Source organism: Lethenteron reissneri, chromosome 25, assembly GCF_015708825.2.
Source record: "Lethenteron reissneri isolate LAM-NWPU_2019-01 chromosome 25, ASM1570882v1, whole genome shotgun sequence".
NCBI lineage: Eukaryota > Metazoa > Chordata > Hyperoartia > Petromyzontiformes > Petromyzontidae > Lethenteron > Lethenteron reissneri.
The window spans coordinates 6,191,643-6,216,752 of NC_083803.1; the positions used below are offsets into that span (position 1 = coordinate 6,191,643).

General features: G+C 41.6%; 2 protein-coding genes across 3 annotated transcripts; one reads left to right on the top strand and one right to left on the bottom strand.

The window, feature by feature from the left end:
* Positions 1–615: 615 nt before the first annotated feature.
* Positions 616–18,750, bottom strand: LOC133347106 (mitotic checkpoint serine/threonine-protein kinase BUB1-like). The gene is made up of 25 exons (XM_061559065.1): positions 18,184–18,750; positions 16,422–16,481; positions 16,001–16,145; positions 14,909–15,105; positions 14,394–14,563; positions 13,924–14,114; positions 13,697–13,800; positions 13,229–13,461; positions 12,852–13,123; positions 11,553–11,746; positions 11,328–11,377; positions 10,016–10,186; positions 9,733–9,840; positions 9,566–9,632; positions 9,106–9,196; positions 8,072–8,255; positions 6,917–7,004; positions 6,295–6,665; positions 6,028–6,174; positions 5,822–5,931; positions 5,549–5,710; positions 2,901–3,058; positions 2,504–2,681; positions 2,306–2,412; positions 616–1,974 (listed from the first exon to the last, which is right to left on the bottom strand). The coding sequence occupies exons 1-25, from the start codon at positions 18,336–18,338 to the stop codon at positions 1,773–1,775; spliced, it is 3,915 nt and encodes a 1,304-aa protein (XP_061415049.1). The 5' UTR covers positions 18,339–18,750; the 3' UTR covers positions 616–1,772.
* A 2,238-nt stretch (positions 18,751–20,988) lies between these two features.
* Positions 20,989–24,768, top strand: LOC133347107 (uncharacterized). 2 transcript variants are annotated; one of them, XM_061559067.1, is made up of 3 exons: positions 20,989–21,805; positions 22,885–23,112; positions 23,810–24,039. In XM_061559067.1, the coding sequence occupies exons 1-3, from the start codon at positions 21,228–21,230 to the stop codon at positions 23,853–23,855; spliced, it is 852 nt and encodes a 283-aa protein (XP_061415051.1). In that variant the 5' UTR covers positions 20,989–21,227; the 3' UTR covers positions 23,856–24,039. The 2 variants fall into 2 exon arrangements, with proteins under 2 accessions (XP_061415051.1, XP_061415050.1); XM_061559066.1 differs by having other exon boundaries at positions 21,000–21,805; positions 23,781–24,768.
* The last annotated feature ends 342 nt before the right edge of the window (positions 24,769–25,110 follow it).

The following is a 25,110-nucleotide window of genomic DNA, read 5'->3' on the forward strand; positions in this document are numbered from 1 at the left end:
GCCCTGACGTCATTCCCACCTCAGGACGGGATGACGTCATGTATGTGCAGGCCTGTGGCAGTGACGCTCCCCGGTATAGTGACGTCACACGTATGTGTGTGTGTGCATCCAGTAGTGACGCTGACAGTCACTACATGACTAGTCAGTAGCTACTACTGGCTCAGTAGATACTACTGTACAGTCAGTAGATACAACTTTGTTGCATGTAGGGTGTGTAGGTATATATACCTACGCGGGGGATAAATAAAATATTTGAGGGGGGGGGGGTCTAGAATTTTCAGAAACCTTTTAAGTCAACTATTTACCCCCAACTTTCTATTACTTTTTGGACTTCTGCAAGCCTCTTATAATTTCGTTGGTGGAGAAATGGACTAACGGACCACCGGGCTTTAACAATAGCTTAGTATCTGTTTATGTATATGTAAAAAATTTATGAGAAGTTTTGAAATATATTTTTCGCCCGGGCAAAGCCGGGTACTTTCCACTAGTAATTTTTAAATGAAAAAAAATTATTGTAAGAGCTAATTTATCACAAGCACAGCACATTCCACACATACACGTTTAAGTCAAACCATTTTTACACTTAAAACAATGGTAACGTTTTATTTGAGCAAACTCTTAAAAAAAAATCTTGAAATTGCGTCAAACAATCATAGCCAACTTGAAAACCGTATTACACGGATAACATTTTCAGACTGTAATCATTTGGGGACATGTTACAATTTTCTGTACGCGCACTACCCGCGCGGGATACACGGCCGAGGTGGAGAGTGGGGGGGGGGGTTGACGTCTGCACGCACGAATCTGGCTCAACGCTGTGGGGATGCAGGTGACATCATCATGAAGATGTACACACTAACATCACCAAAGCTCGCACAAGCCAGGAATCCAGCCAGAATGTTTTTTTTTAGTATATGAGTAAAATCAAAACACTTCTAAATTACAACTGTAGAAGTATGTGTGCAACATCAAAGCTCTGCACACTGAAAAGTATGCCGTGGAAGCGAATCTAGACAAGCTGTAGTTGGTTGCATGCAACACCTCAAGTCAGGATTATACACCTATGAAAGCCTTTTCAGGCTGTGGAATGGCAACTGCGCAGAATACATTTAGAATGCGCACGGGAAACTTTAGTGCCAAATTGCGGTGAAAAGGCTCAAGAAAACACTTCAAACAAATGCCTCGCCAACACTGCAGAGGACGTGATTTTATATTGTGGCCATAATAACCTGGGGTGGGGGGGGGGTGCATTAATCACCAGTAGTCTTGATTTGGGGGCCGAATTAACTAAAATATCGATAACCACTGCCTTATGTGAAACTACCACATTTCTAAATATATACCAAAAACAATGGGACACATACTTCGGTTTTATGCAAATGACATTTAGGCTTTATCAGAATAGAACCAAAGTGTTAACAGGAAACATTTTAACGTACACCTAGCTTATTTATACAATGTAAAAAACATTTCTTAACTGCACACATAAGTGAAACCAATGCCACATTCAACTGAAATGTAGGTAAATAAACAGCACGCCTGGAATTCAGGGGCTTAGTAAAATAGGTATGGGAAAAGTTACCTTCATCGAGCAGTAGACAGATATTGGATTTGTTTTCATTAAATTTACTCCTGTTATGTTTACTTCCAAATGATCACTATGTTCCAAAAATGAACACTATCGTATTGGTGCTCGTCGACAGATATAACATAACTCGTATTGAGAGCATATCACTTTAATGCAGGCACATGTTTAGGAGGAAAGACATTCTTCACTTCTTGCGCACTACTTTCTGATTCAGATAGGCACAGAAGTCCCGCCAGACGGACATCAGGTGGCTCTGAAAGGTACGTTCATCATTCTTCATGAACTGCAGCAAGTGCGCGCGCAGGTCCACCAAGATGTTTGTAGAGTGGCAGTCTCGTGCATTCAACAGCGTGGAGAAGAAGTGGTTCCACACTGGAAAGTGCCACCTGGAACAATCCCATCAGCCAGACATCACCCATGATAAAGATGTTATACTCCAATTTTATAACGTATTAAGGGTTTGCAATGTAATTCTATTGCATATTTTAAGAGTATTTAAAATATTTTCAAAGTGATCTTTCAAGCAAGAGACATGGATCCTTGGAGTTAACATTGATATGTCAGAAATATACTCCATAAAAATGCTTGGGAATTCAGTATGCATTCATGTAAGTGAAAATTTTCCAAGCAAATAAAAGCAACTTCCAATGGCTTCAGAAAAACAAATCACATTGCAATATATGTACACATAAAACTTAGAACCATTATCAAGCTCACCTTTTTAAGGTACTTTTCATTTTCCACAGATCTCCATCTTTGTAGACCTCCATGTACTTTCCAAAAATCAGGCAGTGCATTGTGCTGGCAATGCCAAAGTAATCGGGCTACAAGACAAAACAAATGATTAGTTTAAAATATGGAGAAACTAGATTAACGTTTAGCACATATTTGAAACCAGATTGAAGAGTGGTTTACCTGGAACTTCCATGGTTCGTCAGTCAACATCTCAATGCACTGAAAAGCAGAGGTCTCTGAGGAGCCTTTGAAGACCGTGCCAGAAGGAAAGAGACTGAGGTCAATGCTCTGGCCGAAGTCAATCAGCACCAGCCTGGAGGAGAGGCAGTCTTCAATGTTGTATGACCACCTATTGTTCCTGTAATGGAGCATACATCAACATATACAAATGACGCATATCATTTAAGATTACTACATTATCAGAATGTTGCATATCTATGGAATGATTTGAAATGTATTTATGACAAAAGGTTTTGACAAGCATACTGCAGCACTATGCTTTAATATTTCTCAGTTCTCTGCAGCTGCCAATTTGGTGTATGAAATCGATTCATGCAACAATGAAGAGAGTACACACCTGTTAGTTAGCACAAAGTTGTCCGGCTTGATGTCCGTATGGATGATGCCTGCCATGTGTAGCTGCTCCACCACATATAACATCGTGGTTGCCATGTAGAGCAGTAATGCTTGATGGGAAATCTTTGCAGTTTGCTGATGCAACCAATTTGCAACATCCTGAAAAAATTTAAGATTGGAATATTACATTTTTATTTTTGTCACTTGAACATGTAAACTAGATATCGTTATCCTTCATAATAAAGGTTTTTGGGTTAGATCGCATTATCCTTCGTGTCATGGCATTTTTGCAGTGTAACCAGGGCCGGATCATGGTCCCACGAGGCCCCTGGGCACATGTCTTTTGGAGGCCCCCCTGCTTTCCTATATTGGTGTCTTTGCCTTCCTCCTTGCAAAATCATCCACTAGATCATCAAAATCGAGCTGTCTGACTATTGACATAAGTGACAATGAGCACATGCTACTCTGAAGTTCATTTTTTATTCTGCCTAAAATAAAAAATGTCTGCTCACCCTGGTAGTTTGTCACTGGCAAAGTTATAAAAATCCGAAGTGCCACAAAAACATTGGGGAACACTGACTGCAGATTAAGTGCCTGCAACGTCTCTAGCAATTTAGTTGGGCACTTCTCACCCTCAGAATCAGACATGAAGGACTTGAATTGGATGAGTTAATTAGCTAAGTTCATGTCCAGGTCTGATGGTTATGCAGAGGAGAGTGCATTTACCTTTTCCACTAGGACATCACTGTTAGACACCTGATCTGACAAACAGAACTCCAAAGAGACTGGTCAAACGTTTGTAAGCGTCCAAGCGATGTTCAAGGCATGCTTATCAATGACCACATACAATGATTCTATTTTGAACTTCTCCCTCCCCTCAAGTGTCACACCTGGCTCTGAGCTCTCATCTGCAAATGTTTAGCGTTTCCTCTTTTGCTGAAGATCGTGCTTATATGACGGAGACACTTGTCACGTTTAAGGCTTCCCTTTCAAAAGCCTCAAACTGGTCTCGCTGTCCCACCACAAAGTCCCTCAACGAAGACAAAAGCTGTGCTGCTACAGAGATGTCAATGTCACTTTTCTGTAGGTGCATGATTGTAGCATGGAACCGGTCAAATATGACGTCCCAGAAATGTGCCATGAACACCATCTCTAAGTTGTCCAATTTAGCACATAGTCCAGCAGCCTCAATTCGAGTATCTCATTTCTCTCCAACTTTTGTGGTCCATATTTCATAACTAGTATGCTAATTATATGAATTTATTTATAGCATATCTCAATATTTATAATAAATATATTAATTCAATTATTAGTTAATGACAACACCCTTAAAATACTGTTGTTGGAAAATACAATCAAGTGGTAGTATTTTATAGTCGACTTGTACCTAAAGGCAGCTTTGAGTAGATCAAGGAAAAAAATAGAAAAGCATATAAAATAACCCTCATCCTTTAAAAAGGCAGAAAATAGCCCTTAGGAGGGATTGTTGAAATAGCCTTTAAAAAGGCTGTTGTTTAAAAAAAGATTTTTAAAGTCTGAATATATTACTGTGGTGTATCAAGAAAGAAACAGGCATCTGTCTGTCGCTTTTCCTATAGATAATTATGTTGCTTTAATTAAAAAAAGATAACTTTTTTTTATTGGCTGAACCCAAGATTTCTGATAAGTCAGTGACATTACTTGGTGGAGACTATGCACATAGGCCACATCCCATCGATGGGGAGGGGGGGAAAAAAGACCTCCTAAGAGCTGTGCGACAATTTGCATGTCAATGTTAGCATTATCTACTTCCATGGATCGGTCTATGGAAAAAATTAATGGGGTTTTCCTTAATCTTTAAGTATGGATTGGGTCTCATATGCGTTAGTGTATGAAAATAATATAGCTTTTGCCATTTTTTTTTATGTTTCACAAAACCTCAGTGTATTTTTAATAATTGATTTGTCAACGGCTAAGCTCTCAACAAACGGCGAGCCCTCGGTCTCACTAGTTGGCTTTTTAGTGCAGCTAATTTGGTTGTAAGGGCAGCTAGCTGGCAAAATGGCAGCCAACTAACTAATTTCTGTTAACAAGCTGAATCATATGGGCAGCTTACTAGGGAAAATTGGCAGCTAGCTAAAATAAAGTCACAGCTAGTTACGGTAAGTCATAACAAAAGGCTTGCCATAATATGACGCCCTTCAAACTGTCCTGTTATGCAGAATGAACTGACTTGTTGGTGAATATTGTATCATGGCACAGCATATTGTTGCGTACCAACCAGTGGCTCAGTTGTACAGAAGCACTGTACTCCAAGAGGCTCTCGTTTTAAGCATGCTCTGTATGTAACAAGGAGCTCGATGTATGCACCGAGGGGCCTGCGGGCCCTAGTGGTCAGCTCACGTTTTTAACACCAATAGGTCTGAGGGCCCTCACATTGTAAATAGAGGGGTCTGGGGGACCCTAGTGGTCAGCTCGTGCTATAAGCACACAGGGGCCTAGTGGTCAGCTTGCACTGTGCGCACTGAGGGCCCTGGCCTTCAACTTCCTTATGAAGTCTTGGGCCACGCACCGCGCGCGGCCTGAGGCTTGGAGGCCCCCTGGCAGTCAGAGGCCCTGGGGCACTGGCCCCACTGGCCCAGTCCATAATCCAGCCTTGAGTGTACCCACCAGGAGTGATCCGCAGGTATGCAACTCCCCAATCAGGATGCTGCCGTTTTGGTATATATGCTCCGAGTTCACATTAATGAAGAGGTCCAAATTAACAGGGCTTAACCGTGTCTTCAACTGGGTACACATGTAAAACTCCCACGGGTGAGCTGGCATCTGAACCTGAACAGAAACACAACCAGACAAAATGTTTATTCTCCTTACTTCAGCAGCAAACAGTTTTAGCATGTGTTATTGAAAATGTTGCAAAATAACAAATGAAAACTCCAGTACCTTCAATGCAACTTTCTCATCGAATCCATCAGGTTTGGAGGCAACAGCACAATACACTTTGGCGAAAGCACCATCCCCGACTAAGGATTGCACATGGTACATTGTGGGCCCTGCAATACATCACGCATGATTAATTGTACATCATATGCACATTTGTAAAAGCTTTTTACAAATTAGACATTAAAACAATATATACACACACTTACCAAGCTGAAGTTTAGATGTCAGATTTACGTTGGGAATGCATTCATTACTGCAGAAGAAATTGGGTAAAGACTCTAAAGGTGTCTTCAGCTGTGAGAGCAGAGATTCAATAAGCACTGGGTTCCAAGGCCTCTCCACAATACATCCACCTGTATGGCAAAAATATAAAATGTCAAGTTATACCGCTATATGCATATGGGGCATTGGTTACACCATTTTTCAATGAGCCGCAACATTGGAGTTTGTATAATGAAAATACTAGGACTTACTTTGAATTTGCTGTGGCTCCTTTAGCAGGTTATCCTTCAAGTGCATATCTTTGTTTTCTTCATTCTCATCAACTACTGAGTGTCGAAAACTGCTTTGAGATTCTGGTTTCAATCTCGGAGCACTAGGTAGAGAAGAGGGCATTACCACGTTTTTGTCCATGCAAGATTGGCTTGACAGTGTGGCCACCGTCTCTTCTGGTTTTGTATCCCCTTCAAACAAAATCTTAACGGTATCAGACTGGACTGGTGTTGCTGACTTTGCTTGTGGGTCGATACTGTCTGTGTTGGGTGTCGTCTTTAAAGAGGTGATGGATGCACAGGATGACGACGATGAAGAACGTGCGGTCTCATTGCTGATCTCGCCAATTGGGCTGCAAAGGTGAGAAAAAAAAACATTTTAAACATGCTGCACTAGACATCTCATGTTAAATAATTCTCATCAAGGTAAAAACCTATTTGGTTCCGATTCAAGTTATTTTGTTTAACACAATGGGATAACAGTGATACTTTTAGAATCAGATTATACAGATACATTTTAATAATGGTTCAATATTTTAGTTATGTCCTCAACATGAAACAAATGAACTAATACAAAACGTAATTATGTTTTGAGATGACTGACCTGAGCCGTTTCTGTGGAGAAGTGTAAGTTCTCATAAAGCAGGAGATGCCTTGGTAAGGACGTTGCATATCCGGCTTCATCAACTTATCTGCAAGACCAGAAGCATATATGCATACTCAAAATAACTGGCCATTTTATATGTGCAATGAGTTTTGACAAGTTGAGCTGTCCATTATCATCACTGGTGCTAAAATGCTCAAACCAAACTAAAATAATTTTTGGTCTTGCGAATTCTTCAGCATTTTTATTGCTATACATTGTTTTGTGCAGCTTAAAGGAATTGGTGCAAAGTAGATATTCACAGACAATGATTCAACAAAATAACTTGTAGCATGTACCATGCAAAGTTGATTAATGTTTGTGGCGTAGTGCGTGAAGCCTACCCCGTGAGCTGGAGATAGCGTGGTTAGACCGGTGTGGGAATGGGTTTTGGGAGAGAACACGCCAACCAGTTCTAGGGCAACGTAGGCTATTTATAAACGGACCCCTCTCACAGGGACCAAACAATGAGCTGTTGCATAGGGGAGGTGGAACACTCCTGGAAGAGGGGTACTCTGCAAAGCAGAGTTGCATAGGGGAGAGGAAAACCCCTGGAGGAACGTCAGAACTCTGAAGCAGAGTTGCGTAGGGGAGGTGGACAACCCCCCTTTTCTCCCCCCCCACCTCAAATGCTTCTGTGTGTGTCTTGGGAAAGCGGTAGGGACCATAGGTGTGAGTAGATGTGTGTGGGTGATCTTGTGTTGATTCTTATTTGGTTGATGTTCTTTGTGGTAGCCTGCTCCACGGCTGTAACTCCCCTCTACCTGGGGTGGATGGTGTCAGCTCAGGGAGTAATAAAAAAGTTGACTTCCCTAACAGCCAGGGCTCCGAGTGGTCCAACGCCAGCGCAACGCAATACACCCCACCAACGATCAGCCCTCCTGATTAGGCAACGTGACTGTTTCTTTTTAGTCATATCGAGGCAACTTGATTTGATTGGCTGTCAGATGGTGGCGGGTTAGTACGTAAAAATTACATACCTACACCATGTAACCAACATTTTTTTTATCATTCATCTATAAAGCCTATGACTAAAATGCAAAGTTGAAATGGCCAGCAACTATGTTAAAATCTACAGTCATGAAAAATGTGGAACAATTGTATTGCTCTTATTACTTTCTGAGTTCTCATCTGCATCGTCGTGTGTGTCCTGGCACACGGAGAAGGGTGTGGACATCAGTGGAGCCAGCTGAGCAAATTGCCGTGTGTTTTCCGGGATCCATCCAAGCGTCTGATTCGGTGGTGCCATGGCGTCTGTCGTATGGTTCCACATCATTGGGTCAAACCCATCAAGGTCCTCCTGTTATGGCATTTGAGACAACAAGTGTTGTGGGGGAACATTATTTTTGAAATTCACAATGTAAAATTTGTATTGTTACATGTCAAAGATATTTAAATTACCACATCCAAAGCAATAATCTATTCCGACTAAAAAACCTAACACCTGATCAACTACTCAAATAGCAATCCCTTGGCTGTTGCATCAACATAAAATCATAATACTGGATGAAAGAACGCAGTCAATCTCTATACTGTATTATGGAAAAACAATAGCCACTGGTGTTACCTTCCAGTGTATTATTTATTTACAATTATGATACAAAGATAACAACTTCCTTTAATGGGAATCGACATGCATCAGTATAAAAGTAACAATTTGGATACCTGTCAATCCATACAGTTTACCCATATTCTTGTACAGGGAAATGGAGTTTTGAGGACCATACGAGATACAGACGTTTAAATATGGGCAATTTTTTTGGTCTATTTGTTTGTGTTTCTCCCTTGTGATGGGACTTTGTAGGATGAACGTTGAGATTTATAAGGGCACGGGGTGACCAATAAGATCTGAATTGGACAGTATATGAGGTAGGCACTGATAAATGGTCGACGGCTATGAATTTGGGTACATGTAACAATATATTTCTGTTAAGTGAATTTTATTTATACAAATCGGATATTTTATCCTGGTTCAATACAGATTTTAAATACTCTTAATATAAACTACTATATACAAAACACCCACAACCTCAAATTAGCAGTTGGCTACGTACAGTGCGAAAGGAGTTAAACATTAAAACACAAAAACAAGCAACTAAAGTATTTCTTTTTGTAGAAAAACAATATCCTTCTTAAATTAAAACACTTACACTCTTTTGACTGGGGTTATTTTCATGGCCTGCAGCTGCATGCATATATTCAGGACTGCTGGGTTCATCCAGATTATTCTTCACGTCGGACCTGAACACAAGCACACTACATTAATATGACTGCCCAAAGAAACTTGAGACAGTGCACAAAACATAGACTCATCATTATTGCATGTTCAACTTCTTTCACGCCGTACGTAGCCAGCAGTGTTAATCGGAGGTGCAAGGTAAGGACAAACTTAACACAACAAATGTTAAAAACTACTGCTATTTTGCTAATGTTACCCTTGACTCACGAAACTACTGTGAAACATTGTGCAAAATACTGTTAGAATTTGTTTAATTGCACAAATATAATTCAAATTTCTGGGGGATGAGTATACTCCAAGTTATGTATTATCTTTGAATCTCATTGGCCTTCCCATGAGTTTGATATAAAATATTACAAATCATACTATACCTGTTCGTGATTAAACTTTCTTCAAAGATTGTAAATGCATTTTTTGCAAATGCATTCGGTGGCTCATCTGGAAAATGAAAAGTGAAAATATTAATACCCATAAAATTACCGAGATACCAAATAAAAACTATCGTGCAATCAGCATGACCAATTAATGTTGAACCCACCAGCCTGCTTGCTGCAAAGTGCCTCAAACATCCGGATATCTTGGTTGGCAAAGACATCATCCTCATCATTGGCCACAGGTGCTCCACTGAATATGGACATGATAAACCCTAATGACATAACAAAAATAAAATTACCACAATTATCCTTTTCCAAAATTTTATTAAGTGAATGTTGATATTCTTTATTGTCAAAAAGTATTACAAAATGTTAAATAGTTTATGTAGTCATCTTTTTGTATAGATTAATCATGGCTGAAATATGTGAGGATATCAGTGCACATACCCATTGCTTCTTTAGTATTGAACGTGGGGTCCTGCTGTCTGTAGGGTGATGGGGAAGTGAGGTTGGATGAAGGCCCGGCACTCAGTTGCTTGGGTGTCACAGCCGATGTGTTTGCCTCCTGGCTCCTTTGGAGTACACTGCTGTTTGGGTTTGCTTTCTTGGCCAAAGATTCTAAATGGATTCAGCACAAATATATACCAAACTGTTCGTATAATTGTATTCACCGTGGAATGGTCAGATTTAACATACTTGAGCAACAATTTTGTGCATGAGTAAGCTAGAGGACCCTCACGAAAACAATGTGATATTAACATGTTAAAATCCAGCAGCCTCGTTGTACTGGAACCTGTAGGCATATCACTGCCCCTGCGAATGAGTATCATGCATACGATCTTTACACAATTCACTAAACTTACCACCCAAGCATGGATTTCAAAAGTACACCACCACACCTGATCGCAGCCACCAGTACCTACCAATACCAGCCCAGTTTTGTGACTACCAACACAAGCTCTATGGCCACCCAGAGATCCAGTGGCTCTAGCACCAGTCAATTGTGTATGGAATATCATCGGACGCCTAAGCTCATACATTTCGTAATACACAAACATAGTATTGGACAAACGATGGACAGTGAATGTGCTGAAATTAAGTGATATCAGGCTGGGAGAATAAATCTGAATTTCTGTTATGTGCCGTGTATGTGCTTGAAATCATCCTGCAAAAAACAGCCATATTCTCTACATCTACTGGTGGTGACATGGCCTAGCGGTAGCATATTCGTTGCTTGTTGTAGAGGTTAACAGTTGGAATCCAGTGGATGCCCTTTTACTGTAATAATCCAAAAATGTGCTGTTTGCTTCAAAGTGGACGTTAAAGATCCCCTGGACATCAATTGTAAGAATAGGCCATTGTGTTGCGGTGTCAAGAATTAACATTTTCTAAATCCGAAAATTACTCAATTGGGATTATTACTTAGCAATCGGTGCCCCCCTACTGGCAGACTAATGCCCCAGGAAACTGTTGCAAATGAGAATATCATGGTCGAGTTCTCACCTGTTTAAATACAATTTACTTAAAACTACTCAACTAAAATGTGCTCAACATAAATGTCCATATTCTTGGTTCTTTCGGTAAAGTCACGTAGAAGGGAAACAATACGCGACTTTACCAAAAGAACCAAGAATATGAATCCCTGCAGTCACGAACGCTTTAAATAAAAAATAAAAAATGTCCATCTTTTAAAACGTGCTGTGGGAAGTCAATTTACATGTAGATATTCACAAATATAAATGTAAAATTAAACATTTACCATTGTCTTCTGATGGAAAGCTGTTTTCATTCGACTTATGCATCTCATTTCTGTAACAACACAAATACATGTTATAAATATCACATTAATTAAATGACAAACTATACTTTCCAGGTATAGTTATCAGACACCACTTCATATATACTACATAACATTTCACCCAACACTTGAAGACATAAAATATCTCTGTATAATTTTAAATAACACGCCTATATGGAATTTTACCCATTTTCCAGGTCGAGTGCCTGAACAACTGTGGATTGATCTTGGAATGGCTTGATACACTGTAGAGAAGCAGGACACGATCTCTTGTGCAGAGGGGAATGCTCCGGTTCCCTCAATTGGTTCAAATTTAAGCTTTGAACTGTGATTGTGGACTTGTCAGACAGCACATTGCGTGGAGCAGTAGGCTGTTGGTTCTGTAAGCATACATGCGCACAAAAAAGTCAAACCATCAGAAAATGCACAAAGCAATCGCAACTTATGCCAAAGCAAATTTGAACTTCTGAATGCATTTACAAGTTTAAAAGTATTTCCTTCAAAGATACCCAAATTCATTCTCAATAAACTACCTCACCTTTTCCTCATGTAAAATAGACAATTTAAGAGTACATTAAGAAATCCCTCAACATTTTCTATCCACCGTGTTCAAAATCTAAACACCACATCATAACACCACCCTATATCACGCATAATTCCAAAACACTCTTGGAAAGTCAGCCTGGGGCTCCAGACTGGGGGGGTTACATTTCCACTCAGACGACACTTGCAGGTGAAATGAGCGACTGGAATGGGCCAGCAGTGGCTTCACATTTCTCCACTATCTTCTTGGTTCTTTCGATAAAGTCACGTAGAAGGGAAATAATAAAATAAGAATAAAACATTATAAAATACAATTCTCATGACGTTTCGGCTACAACGCAAGCAGCTGTCCTCAGGTGAAGAACAGGTCTGTTGGAAAGACAGCGTCTGAATGAACACCACCAAGCTTGGCAGCGTATATTTAAGCTGGGTTAGAGGAGGAAGGGCGCCTTCCTCTGTTGATATGCAAATTCCTTCGTCTCGTCAAGGCCCTTCCTCCAACCCAGCTTAAATATACGCTGCCAAGCTTGGTGGTGTTCATTCAGACGCTGTCTTTCCGACAAACCTGTTCTTCACCTGAGGACGGCTGCTTGCGTTGTAGCCGAAAAGTCGTGAGAATTGTATTTTATTATGATTTATTTTTATTATTTTATTATTTCCTTTCTACGTGACTTTACAAAAAGAACCAAGAAGATGAATCCCTGCAGTCACGAAAGCTTTAAATCGAAATTTCTCTACTAGATGAGCACAAGCATGTAACTTTCCATCAGAAATTGTCAGGTGAGCGTCGAGCAGTGGTAAATTGTCACATTGCCTGGACATTTCATTTACAAACTAATCCAACTCCACATGTTAGCTGAAACTGTAAAACACAATTTTAATAGTTTGCAGCCTCCCAAAATTAAAACAATGAAATTCCACAAATACAATTTGGTCAAATACCTCTTGCAACGATGGAACCACAACAGGATTCTGTTTCCTTGGCATTTCTTGAATGTTCTTTCGAGGTGGCAGTGGAGGTTCCTGTTGACACAGCACCTCATCCTGCGTGCATATTCCCTGTGAGTAAACAGGTAGGCCGGCAGCCGGAGGCCAAACCTGCATGCTCTTCATTTCATTCAGTGTCTTGACGACTTCCTCGAGCAACATCCCACACTTCTCTCTCCCATTATGCAATTGTAACCTTTCCATTTGGAAACTGTCCTCCATTTTCTCTACAGGTGCATGTACAAAGAGAAACAGCATAAACAATTGTAATTCAAATGCTCGCAAAACATTTCAGAAGATGCATGTATGTCTCTTCTTCATTGGGGACTTACCCTTGGCTTTTTTCTCATCTTGGTTTCGGCAAATCTTCTGCTTGTATCGTTCTGCTCTCAGCTCCTCCATGCTGAATTCTTGCAGCCCAGCATCGAGCTTGTCCTTGCAGTACATGACCTTGGTTTTATCATTTGTATCATGGTTCTGGATGCGTTCAAGAAAACCTTCACTTTTAGCTGGCTTACGTGCACTCAGCACATTGTTTGTTAGTGGGTCGAGCTTTCTTGGAGTCCTTTACAGAAAAACAGAATAAAAAATGTATTTACTTGGTGAACTCATGATTATAATGTTCAAACTTAAATGACAAATTTGTTATCAACATTCTAGCAGTTATTATACTACATTTTGCAAGTTTGACAAACATGTAACAATTACCATATTGACAAAAGTTATGCGTATTACACTTGTTGAACCAGGAAAGTAATGTATTAGCTAGACATAAATATGAAACAAGTAATCTGACGTACGGTATTGATGGGTCTGGGTTTGCGCCAGGCTCATCCACATAAGTAACAAAGCTGGGTCTTGAAGGAGCATCATTGTGCAGTCCACCGGAAGGATTTTTCTTATACTGGTGATTAAAGGAAAATTAAACAATCATATCAATGTTCTTACTATGCATGCAGCTTTTACATAGGGACGATACAGTGGTGTGCTTTTACGATAAATTCGATTTATTTTCCTGGATCTTTACCCGTATTTTGTTCCAGGGCTTAGGCTTGACGTCATTCTCTTGGGCTGTGCGGGGAGGTGGGGCAAGCCATGGCTGCTCATCAAGGATTTCTGGTGGCATGACAACCTTTTTCTCATCCAGAGGTATAAACGTCTGTCTGCACTGTTGCTGATGACCAGACTTTGGTTGCATGTTTATTATGCCTGGTGGACCTGATGGACAATAATAGCACAATTTAAAGTACAGTATTCAAGATGTAACTTTGATGGTTTAGTATTTGGCATGTTTTGCAAATCTCATCTACTCGTACAGCAAAATCACAATATTAATATTTGTATTTACATTATTTCCAAGCCAAGTTGCGCAATAAGTCAAAATTAACTTTTTACTAACAACCAATGGCACAATAACAGGCACTTATCACCTTAATACCTACACAGATAGTATTTAGCGACCCCAATTGAATATCACGTACATTCGACGCCACCTACCACTGACTGTGCTGCCAACACGTATGACAGGCGCCTGTGCCTTCTTCCCAACGACCTTTAGGGCTGAAAATGCCATGCGCTGCTCTTCCTGGCTGGTCGTTTCTTCTGGCTCATTTTGGGCGTCAGACATCTGAGTGATAATCCTCCGTGCAAGACATGAGTCCAATTGCCTGAAAACATTCAATATAATTTCAGTGCAATTTATAGAATTAAATAGAACTGATAGTTTAAGAATTGGAATACTTCTGTATTGCCATTCATAAAAAAAACACCGAGGGTCATTACATTTCACTCTTTGCGTTTTAAAATATTAATATATACTTCAAACACAAAACAGTATATACGTAGCCATTTAAGGTAAATTCAAACCCTCATCTGTAACTGTATCGACAGTAAACAAATAATTTCCAATTTCATCTATATGTGGCTGTGTCAAGTGGAACCAAATTTTTACCATGTTATGTTTACAAGTTAAACATGAACACTTTAAAAATAAGAAATATAATTCAGTCAACCTTTGATAACAATGCAACTTGTCGAGTGGCTGAGCATTTTGCTGGATTCCATTCGTGATAACATCAGATGCTTGCTTGTAGTTTTCTTGCATTTCATACTCGGTAGCCCACGAAATGTAAAATCTGGCAAGGTTTTTTCCAATGCCAACAGAATACATGTAGTTGTACAGATCAATGGGTTCCAGAAGAGAAGAGGCCTGAGAAAACAAAACACCACTTCATTTTATACAGTATTGTTAACTGAAACATATTTAGAGTACAGTATTGTCACATGCAACAGAGCACAGAAGCAATACATAGTAAATGAATATTTAGAAAACTTGGAATCATCAGAATACCATTATTCGAAATTTAAAAGTACACAATGCTGACTTTTCTTAAGCGCAGTGGGGCTATTCACCACCCCTTTTAAAAATCCACTATTCGAGCCTTGCGCAGATACACGTATTTGCCTTGTGCAACAAAACAAACTTTCCCTTCAAGGCTGTTTTTTCTGCTACAATATTCAAGCTTACATTTCTATTTTACGAAAGGCTCTGTAAGGCATCATAAAAGAGTGCTTCTTTGTAACAAAGGGGATTTGTGGAGACAAGGATGCAAAGAGAAAGCTGCAGACCAAGCACAGCTGGAGAATCAGAGCTGCTGCTAGAGGTAAAATGTAAAAATTTGGATTTGTAAAAAAACATTGTTTTAGTCACAGACTAGCTGTGTTGGTTGATGTGATCTGTTGACAAGAAAAGGATTTTGAATTTTGGTGACGTGGATTTCAAGGAATATCAACACAAAAATACTAAAATCCTTTAAAATAGACCGTATGGCAAATTTGTTCCATGTGAATTTTACCCATAACTTTTTGCAATGTATTCGCAGATTAACGGGATCACGCTGCTGCTCTTTTCCTCCCATAATCTGCAACACAACCCAATTTAAAAAAAATAGATTTTAAGACTAATTTGTCATTTGGCCCCCCAATATCAATGCAGATTTTTTTTGGGCATCCTGTTGTATATGCTACAGTAAAATAACTTATGAACGAATACAGAAGGTGGTCTTTAAATTAGAACAATATTGCCATTAGCGAAATGTACTTACAAATTTTAAGCAATGTCCAACAAAACGCATATCGTTGTGATAAATGGCTTCATCTTTAAACCGGTCAATGACTTGCTCGAGCAGTTCAGACAAACAGCTGCCTTTGCCTTCCTGAGGAAACATCTGCACTGTCCAGTTCACATACCTGAGATCACAACATACCATAATTAATAATCAGAATGCATATCCATATCGACATTCACTGTAACTGCCTTTAACAACAGCAGTGTAAACATTTCCTGAAAGTTAAAATGTTCTTAGTGACCTCTCAGCAACCATAAGGGTTTCATAAAAAAATAATTACATTACAAAATGCAAAGTACACTATTTCGTAAAAAAAATTACTACATTACAGCACATGCTGACACATTTAAAAATATATATACTGTACTCTCATTCCAAAGACGTTACCAACACCTACCTGTCCCAGACGTCCAAAGGATCTTCACCAGAATACAGCCGTATTTCCGTTTCAAAAGCTCTAGAAAACATACAAACTTAATTACAGAGTGTTTTCGACGTTTAATAATGCATACAATTTTTAACCAATAATCACATGATAACGTGCAGTGAAGGCGAAATTATTGCAAATAGTAATGTTTTAATTTTGAGGCAAACATTTTAGAACAGAACCGAGAGCAAGTAGCATACTGTCTGGGTTCAAGTGACAGTCTCAGGGTCAAAGTGCTCAATTTTGGGGCCTGGATATCAGGAAAGAGTCTCAAGAGCAAGTGGTGTCCATGAGCAATTAGCAGGCTTTCAATGGAGCAGGGCAAAGTTGATGCCTGTGCCAGTAATGCAAGGTGGCATATTTTGGGATGCATTCAAAGGTCACGGGATAATCGGCAAAATTGTCAAGCGGAGTAAATAATACGCATGTAACGAGTCTCGAAATGAATTCGACTCCCAATGCTGACTCTACAGTAAAGACGAGAAACAATTAAAATACAAAATTTGCCGAAACACTAAATGTTTACAATTGTTTCTTAAGTCTTCTGTATTAACATAATTACCAAGTATCATTTTACGCGTAGACCCCTTTTTTCCCAAATCCACTGCTGGATGACAGCCTCTCCACGCAATGTAATACACGTTTCTTATTATTACTCCGCTTGATGACCCAGGAATGCCTTACCGAGTTGATTTGAGGAAGGTCCTGACAAGTTTTCGAAGTAGGGGCAATGTATAATCCAAATTGTATCATCGAAACGGAGTAGTTTCCGGGTATTTTTGTTATTTGTACCATGACTTCGGAATAGTGCTCTTGGAGCAACGTCACGGAGAGGTCTTTAACGTCCACTAAAAAGCAGACTGCACTATTTTATGGTTAATACACCAGAAGTTCTAATTGCGAACCTATGCACCAAGCGGCGAATGTGCCACCAATGGGCCATGTCACCACAACCAACGTGAGGATATTTGACCCCAATTCACCACTGATCGGTGGGCGTTGAAGGTGGCGGATTAAATGTCGATTTATTTTGCTCCCACTGCCCTCTGCTGGCCACCACATCTGTTATGGTCGCCAATTCCATCATAATCTACATTCAACCCATTTTATATCTTTCGAGATGGGGCACATTACAGATGATTTGGTTAAAAAGATACAAACTACGCCAAGCACATTAAAACAGTATACTGACAAACTTGGCGTTTATGGACTCTTCTGACCAACGATTTGTGCAATTTACAACAAAATTCGGCAGCCCTGAGAAGTGGTGAAGCGTGATTATCAGCACGAATCCCCGTGGAATCCATGGTCCACTCTTTGTGGTGGGCAATCGTCTGCCGCCAATTTGGCCCGTGGTTCCAATGCAGCCACACGGCTGGGGCGAGATGTTAACTACCTCGCCTGGTGCACAGGAGGTTGTGGGTTTGATCCAGACCCTGTATATTTGGAGTTTGTATGTTATTTGTCCACGTGGTCATGTGTATTTTTCTCAGGGTCCTCGGGGGGGAGCTGAGAGGTCCCTCCACATTCAAAAATCAACATCACGCCCTTAGTATTTGCCTGCTATAAATGTCCACACATGGGGGGGGGGGGGGAGGGCATCATTTGTGGCGAGGTCACTTCTGAAAAAAAAATCGTCAAAAGCTCAGTGGGGCCTTAGTAGTTTTATCAGCGCCACCACCTTCGCAACTTGACGTCAAACACCGTCGAGCCGACGTAAAAGGCCACTCACATTTTCTGCCGCCGCAGCTGCTCCGCGCAGTCCGTCGCCTCCTGCTTTTGGAACGCTTCGTTGATGGCCGCCGCAGATCTTCCCCCGGGCAGGAGCCGCACGTTCTCCTTGCTCAGCTCCCAGCCGTTGCCGTCCTCCTCGAGCTCACTCGCCATGGCGCTCGCAATCCCCGCCGGCGAAATCAGCCGAAAAAAATGACAATAAAGGTGATGGATATAATATATGGGCGAACGGTGAAGAAGCTGACCGGAGACGAACACCGCCGAGTAGCGTCAACAACCGATGCCCGGGCTCAGATTCGAACGCCAATTCGCCGCCCGCTGATTGGTCAGCAGTCGGTGGAGCCTCTTTCTGATTGGTCCGCCGGGGTCGCGACCGTTGGGTGGGTGGGAGGAGCTTGGCAGTGTGGCCCCGCCCACGGGGAGGGGCGTGCGTAGCTGGGGAGGGGAGGGATGGGGCTTGCCAGATGGGAGGGTTTTTACCTCTAGTCATCAGGATTTTTATTTGTCCCGGGACTCTTCGACTTACGAACACTCGACTTACGAACTTTGAGAGATACGTGCAAACCTCTTCTTGGTTCTTTCGGTAAAGTCACGTAGAAGGGAAATAATAAAATAATTAAAATAAAACATAATAAAATACAATGTTTTATTTTTATTATTATAATAAAAATAAAACATAATAAAATACAATGTTTTATTTTTATTATTTTATTATTTCCCTTCTACGTGACTTTACCGAAAGAACCAAGAAGATGAATCCCTGCAGCCACGAAAGCTTTAAATCGAAACGTACAAACCTGGTCCGTGCGTCCAGTTTGGGGCCATCCATTTAGTAGGTACGCAAAAAATCTGTCAAAACTTAACCCATCCCCCCTCCCTATACCCACGCGGACTTTTTACACCCCCCCCCCCCCCACCTGCGTACGTACGCTAGGGGGCCGTGCATAAATGACGTCACGCACCTATGGGGGGGGGGTGAAAAATGTGACGTCACATAAAAATGCGCAACTTTAAATAAATATAGACAACACGTTCTACTTAATTAAATAGACTTTTTAATAAATGTTTTCTCCTACAACATCAGAGTGTAGCGCCACATTAAATACGCACTACAATGACAATAGTTTAAAGCGATTTGAAGCATGTTTTATTTTGGGGGGGGGGGCAGAGCTTTGTGACGTCATATTTGAGGTGGGGGGGGTCTGAATTTTTGTAACGTCGCGTGACGTCATTTATGGACGGCCCCTTGACCCCCCACCCCCGAATCCTATAGAACGGCCGATATTTAATCCACGCAGAAACGATCAAGGATTAATAATATTAACGTGTTTAAGCAAACAGATAGTCCACCGCCGGCTGCATTAAACAATTAAGTTGCGTCCCTTGGCCACTGATGTTGCTGAGCTGCGTGATAGCTGCAGTCAGGGGCACGTGGCACACGAAGTGACACCTCTCCCACAGTCCCACTTCTCCCGGCAGGACTTGTTGTCTGACAGCTGAAGACACTGAACTGTGGCTCATTTGAAGGTTGAAGGCCAATGTAGACAATTTATTATCGAGGCTTCACCCCCCCCCCGCCCCCGTTTCATATGCGTACGTACATTATCAGTAGACCCCCCACATACGCAAGCTACATTTGCAAAACATGAAGAACCAGTGGCATCTACAGGAGATTATACAACTTTTAAAGCCATTCCCTCTGTTTAGTGTACATGCCGTACAACATGTTTTGAATCGACAGGAGTAAAGTTAGACTTACGAACAGAACTCTGGAACCTAACTTGTTCGTAAGTCTATGAGTCCGTGTACTGGATGAATCCAAAGCGCTATTAATCTAGATTTGAAGCTTTCGTGACTGCAAGGATTCATACTCTTAGGTTTTTTTCGGTAAAGTCACGTAGGTAAAAATAATAATAAAATAACATTATAATAATAAATGAAAATAACTAAATGTAGTTATTTTCATTTATTATTATTTTATTTTATTATCTAAATGTAGTTATTTTCATTTATTATCTTATTTTATTATCGCTATTAATCTATATTCTTAGGTTTTTTTCGGTTAAGTCACGTAAGTAAAACATCAAAATAAAAATAAAATAAAAATAAAAAATCACGACGTTTTTTATTTTTATTTTAATTTTATTTTGATGTTTTACTTACGTGACTTAACCGAAAAAACCTAAGAATATGAATCTTTGCAGTCACGAAGGCTTAAAATCTACGCTATTAATCTCTTTTTCACAGATGTCCAGTGGAGGCACGGGGTCAGAACGGCACAACAACAAACGATGCAACACACGATATGAGTGCAAAGTACAAGTAAGGTAAACAAATAACTGAAAAATATAAAAACAAATCAAACTAAACTTTTTTTATATCTTACCAGGTAAATCCCACTGAGCTATTGGCTTATTTTTCAGAAGCGATCTGGCCACAAATGAAAGCTTAACGAAGTGCCTTATCGTGTGTGGAAATTTCTAGCAGCAAAATAAGTAATATTTCGTAATCATATGGGGTCTCGCATAGGATCTCTGGAATGAACACCACTTCCCAATATAATTGAACTTTTTTTAAAATCATAGGTTGAAAGCAATTATGCATTAGCTGTGTGATGTGTTCAATTCACTTTGGCCGGCGTGGTGAAGTATGGTCAATCGATGCCAATTTGCTTTGACCGGCGTGGTGAAGTATGGTCAATCGAAATCAATTCGCTTTGACCGGCGTGGTGAAGTATGGGCAATCGAAGCCAATTCGCTTTGACCGGCGTGGTGAAGTATGGTCAATCGAAGCCCTCCTTGAACTGATTTGGAATCGACCCAAAAAAAGGAATCGATTCCACAACTTGGCGGTAGTAGAATCGGACATCGATTCTTCTCGGATCGACAATCGCCCCATCCCGCAGTAACTGTACCAACATCAACATCGCCAGCAGCAGCAGCATCACCAAGGATATCAACAACAAAATCACCAACAAACACATGCAAAGCTCCGACACCAACTCCAGCAACATTCCCAACAGCGATACCACCAACATCACCAATGACAACCACCAACATGATGAGGAGCACTGTCAACGGCGAAGTCGGTGGTGGTGGTGGTGAAGACGACGACGATGCTAGTGACACCACCACCATCACCACACTCCACACATCCAGCCACGACACCCAGCTCCTCCTCGCTCTGCTTCTCAGCTGCCACCAGCTGCTCCATCTCCTCCGGCTACGCAGACGACGACGCCGGCTGCTGCTGCACCTTCACCACCACCGCATGTGCCGCTCGCTGTTCGCGCGGGCCCGGGCCCTGCTCAGGCCCCACCGACGCTTCTGGATGGCGCCCCAGAGCCAACATTGGTGGGAATTCGTGGTGCAGGAGGGCTTCGCCGACGTCGACTGGCTGCGAGAATTCCGCATGCGCCGTGCCACCTTCGAGCGCCTCTGTTCGCTGGTGGCGGCCGACGTCGCTCCCGCCGCCGCCTTCGTCCGCAAGCCCGTGGACACTCGCAAGCGGGTGGCCATCGCGATCTTCAAGCTCGCCACGGGCGCAGAGTATCGTGTCGTGGGCAAGCTGTTCGGTGTCAGTAAGACGACGGTGCACCGCTACCTCTACCGCGTGTGCAGGTGACGCCGTGGGGGGTGGAGGTGGTGGGGGGTGGTGGTGGTGGAGGTGGAGATGGCGGAGGTGGTGGTGGTGATGGTGGTGGCGGTGGTGGTGGCGGTGGTGGTGGAGGTGGTGGCGGTGGAGGCGGCGGAGGTGGAGATGGCGGAGGTGGTGGAAGTGGTGGCGGTGGTGGAGGCGGTGGTGGCGGAGGTGGAGATGGCGGAGGTGGTGGCGGTGGTGGAGGCGGTGGTGGCGGAGGTGGAGATGGCGGAGGTGGTGGAGGTGGAGGTGGTGGTGGAGGTGGTGGTGGTGGAGGAGGTGGAGGTGGTGGTGGTGGTACAGGATGGGTCAGACCGGTGGCCACCTTGGTGGTATATTCGGAAGTGGTTGCTGTGGTAACGGTAATCATCTTGGTACATGTTTAAATGGTTGCTGTGGTAACGTTAACGTTATTCACCTTGGAGGTACATCCGGAAGTGGTTGCTATGGTAACGTTGATCACCTTGATGGTACATCCGAAAGTGGTTGCTATGGTAACGTTGATCACCTTGATGGTACATCCGTAAGTGGTTGCTATGGTAACGTTGATCACCTTGATGGTACATACGGAAGTGGTTGCTATGGTAACGTTAATAACCTTGGTGGTACACTCGGAAGTGGTGCTGTGGTAACGTTGATCACCTTGGTGGTAAATGTGCAAGTGGTTAGGTAACATTAACCATCTTGGTGGTAAATGTGTAAGTGGTGGTTGTACCATCACGCTGGTCGTAAGCGTCGAAATCCTGACGCTGCCACGATCGCAATCCTACGAGCAAAGTGGCAATTCAATTGTTTCGACTCCTGAAATGCAACATTGATTAATATTTAGTGTTGATGACGTTTTTTATTCTGAAATTTTTACGTGATCATGCATGAATTATTACACTCCTCACACAGCCTTCACTAGGTTTAGTATTACGTTGAAAGTTGCTGTACAGTGTGAATTTTGAATGTTGTTTAAACGAGTTTTGTTTAAACTAGTAAACTAGTGAACGAATGGCAACAATTCTATCTGCGCAAGCCACTGTCCTCATCATGCTCTCATCTACCTATGTTGCAGGTGTGTGTGTCACCTCCTGCTGCGACACAGTGTGCATCTTCCGGCCCTGGAAGAGGCACGTGCCATATCTGAGCGCTTCTGCAAGCAGCATGTCCTGCCACAGGTCTTTGGCTGCATTGGCAGCACACACATCCCAGTACTCGCACCCAGGCTGGGCTCCAGAGACTACGCCAACAGGAACCAGTGGCCCTCCATCATCCTGCAGACCATTGTGGACGACACGCTGAGGTGAGATGCAACGTTTGAATGGACTGTGTATAGCTCAAGTTATATTATGCACAGGTTAATATAGATTCGTACGGCTCAAGATAGATGCATCAGTTCGTCCATGTAAGAATTGGATTATTTTGACAATATATGCAAGTAAAATGCTTATATATCTGGGCTGATGTACTCAACATATTGGAGATAGAAACATTACAAATTAGATGGTAAAAACACGAGACAGTAAATACATAAGTTTTGTATCGAAGTGATCCAAAACCATAAAAATTTATTAATTTCTTGGGAGAATTGCACGTTATGTGCATTGCATACATGGTTATTATACGTTACCTTCGTTTATGCTACGTTTCCAAAATATTCCCATAGGGGGCACAGCTGGGTTAAGGATGACCTTTGCTCAAGTAGTGTTGACTGCAGCTTGAATTCAGGAGGTAATTAACCACAAATGTTGGCATATGTTAAATATGTCACAGTTCAGAAATACATATTAGAGTAACACAGCATAAATGACTAGTCAGTCAGACCTCATTATGTGCATTTAAAAGTTCACTGGTTATGAAAGTTAAATAATGATAGCTCCAAGTTGTCATTTATTCACCATCAGTTTGTATATTTTGACCCGCAGTTAAATATGAAGAGATGTCTCTAATAAGTCTCTTTCTGTCCTTGAGGTTCCGAAACATCTATGTTGGCGTTCCAGGAAACACTCACCACGCAACAGCATTCCACATGTCAGATTTGTATAAGAATCCTGATCGTTTGCCCAAAGCTACCATAGACATGAAAGGTGTGGATGTCCCACTCATGATCGTTGGTGAACCAGCATTTCCGCTACTCCCTTGGCTAATGAAAATCTACGCAGAAAAACACTTGACCAATGAGAGGGAGGTGTACAACACTCACATCAACGCCATCCTCGTTAAAGTGGAACAAGCCTTTGTCAAGCTCAAAGGTCGCTGGAGAATTCTCTTGAAGCGCTCTGATGTGCACCATATGTTCATGCCCACGGTGGTGGCCACCTGCTGCGTTCTGCACAACTTGTGTGAAGAGCAGTACTGATGACTTTCTTACCACATGGCAAGAGGAGGTGAAGGAGATGCAGCACCAGCAACGGCAACCAAAGGCAAGCCAATGTGAGGGTCAGGAGAACCACGAAGCGGTGGTGATCCGTGACGCTCTTGTGGCTTACATCACTGAGCATGTGCATCAAGAGGGCATTACAGCACAAAGCTAACGAAAATGTAATTTGTGTAGCACAGATAACATGTTTTTTATGACAGAATCCAATCTCATTGGGTTAACATTGCTTGCTATGTGCAGTACTGTAATTACTGTACTTAATTAGCAAGCAAAACACATTTTAAGCGTTTTACATCAGCTTAGAATCAAAAATGTTTGTACATTATTAACTGGCCTACCTGGATATACTTTTGCACTAAATATGTACTGTTCTAAATATGTATCTAGTATTTGAATCGCAAGTAATTTGGAAAAAATGCACTTGCTTAACACATTTTAAAAAAATTACTTTTTCACTTGAGCTCAATGTTGTGGGCATGATATTTATGTTGAACTTATTTCGCACCTTACATCGCCAACCGTGTTTTGTTGACTTAATAAAATTAATGTGAATCTTCACAGCTTTACGCTAAAAATGTGGTCGCCCGTTTTTAATAATGGAGTTCCTGTTCCAGTACGGTAGAATATATCGATGTCTTCTCTTCTTTCGTATGGCATTTTTGTAGATTGCAACAGATTACAATTTAATGTCGAGGTCTCATGTCCATGCGACTGCTTTAGGAGTAGCCGCGTGGATTTTTTTCAGATCGCCGTTGAATGATCTGAATGGGCAGACGTTGTCGAGAGGTTGCACGGCCCCAGATGTCACAATACAGTCACAAACTGGACTCCAAGTATGCAGAAAGTGTCCACATCTTCCATGGTGTGTAACAATATGCTTGTTTGTCTGAGTGGGGAGGGGTAGCCACCCTGGTTAGGTGG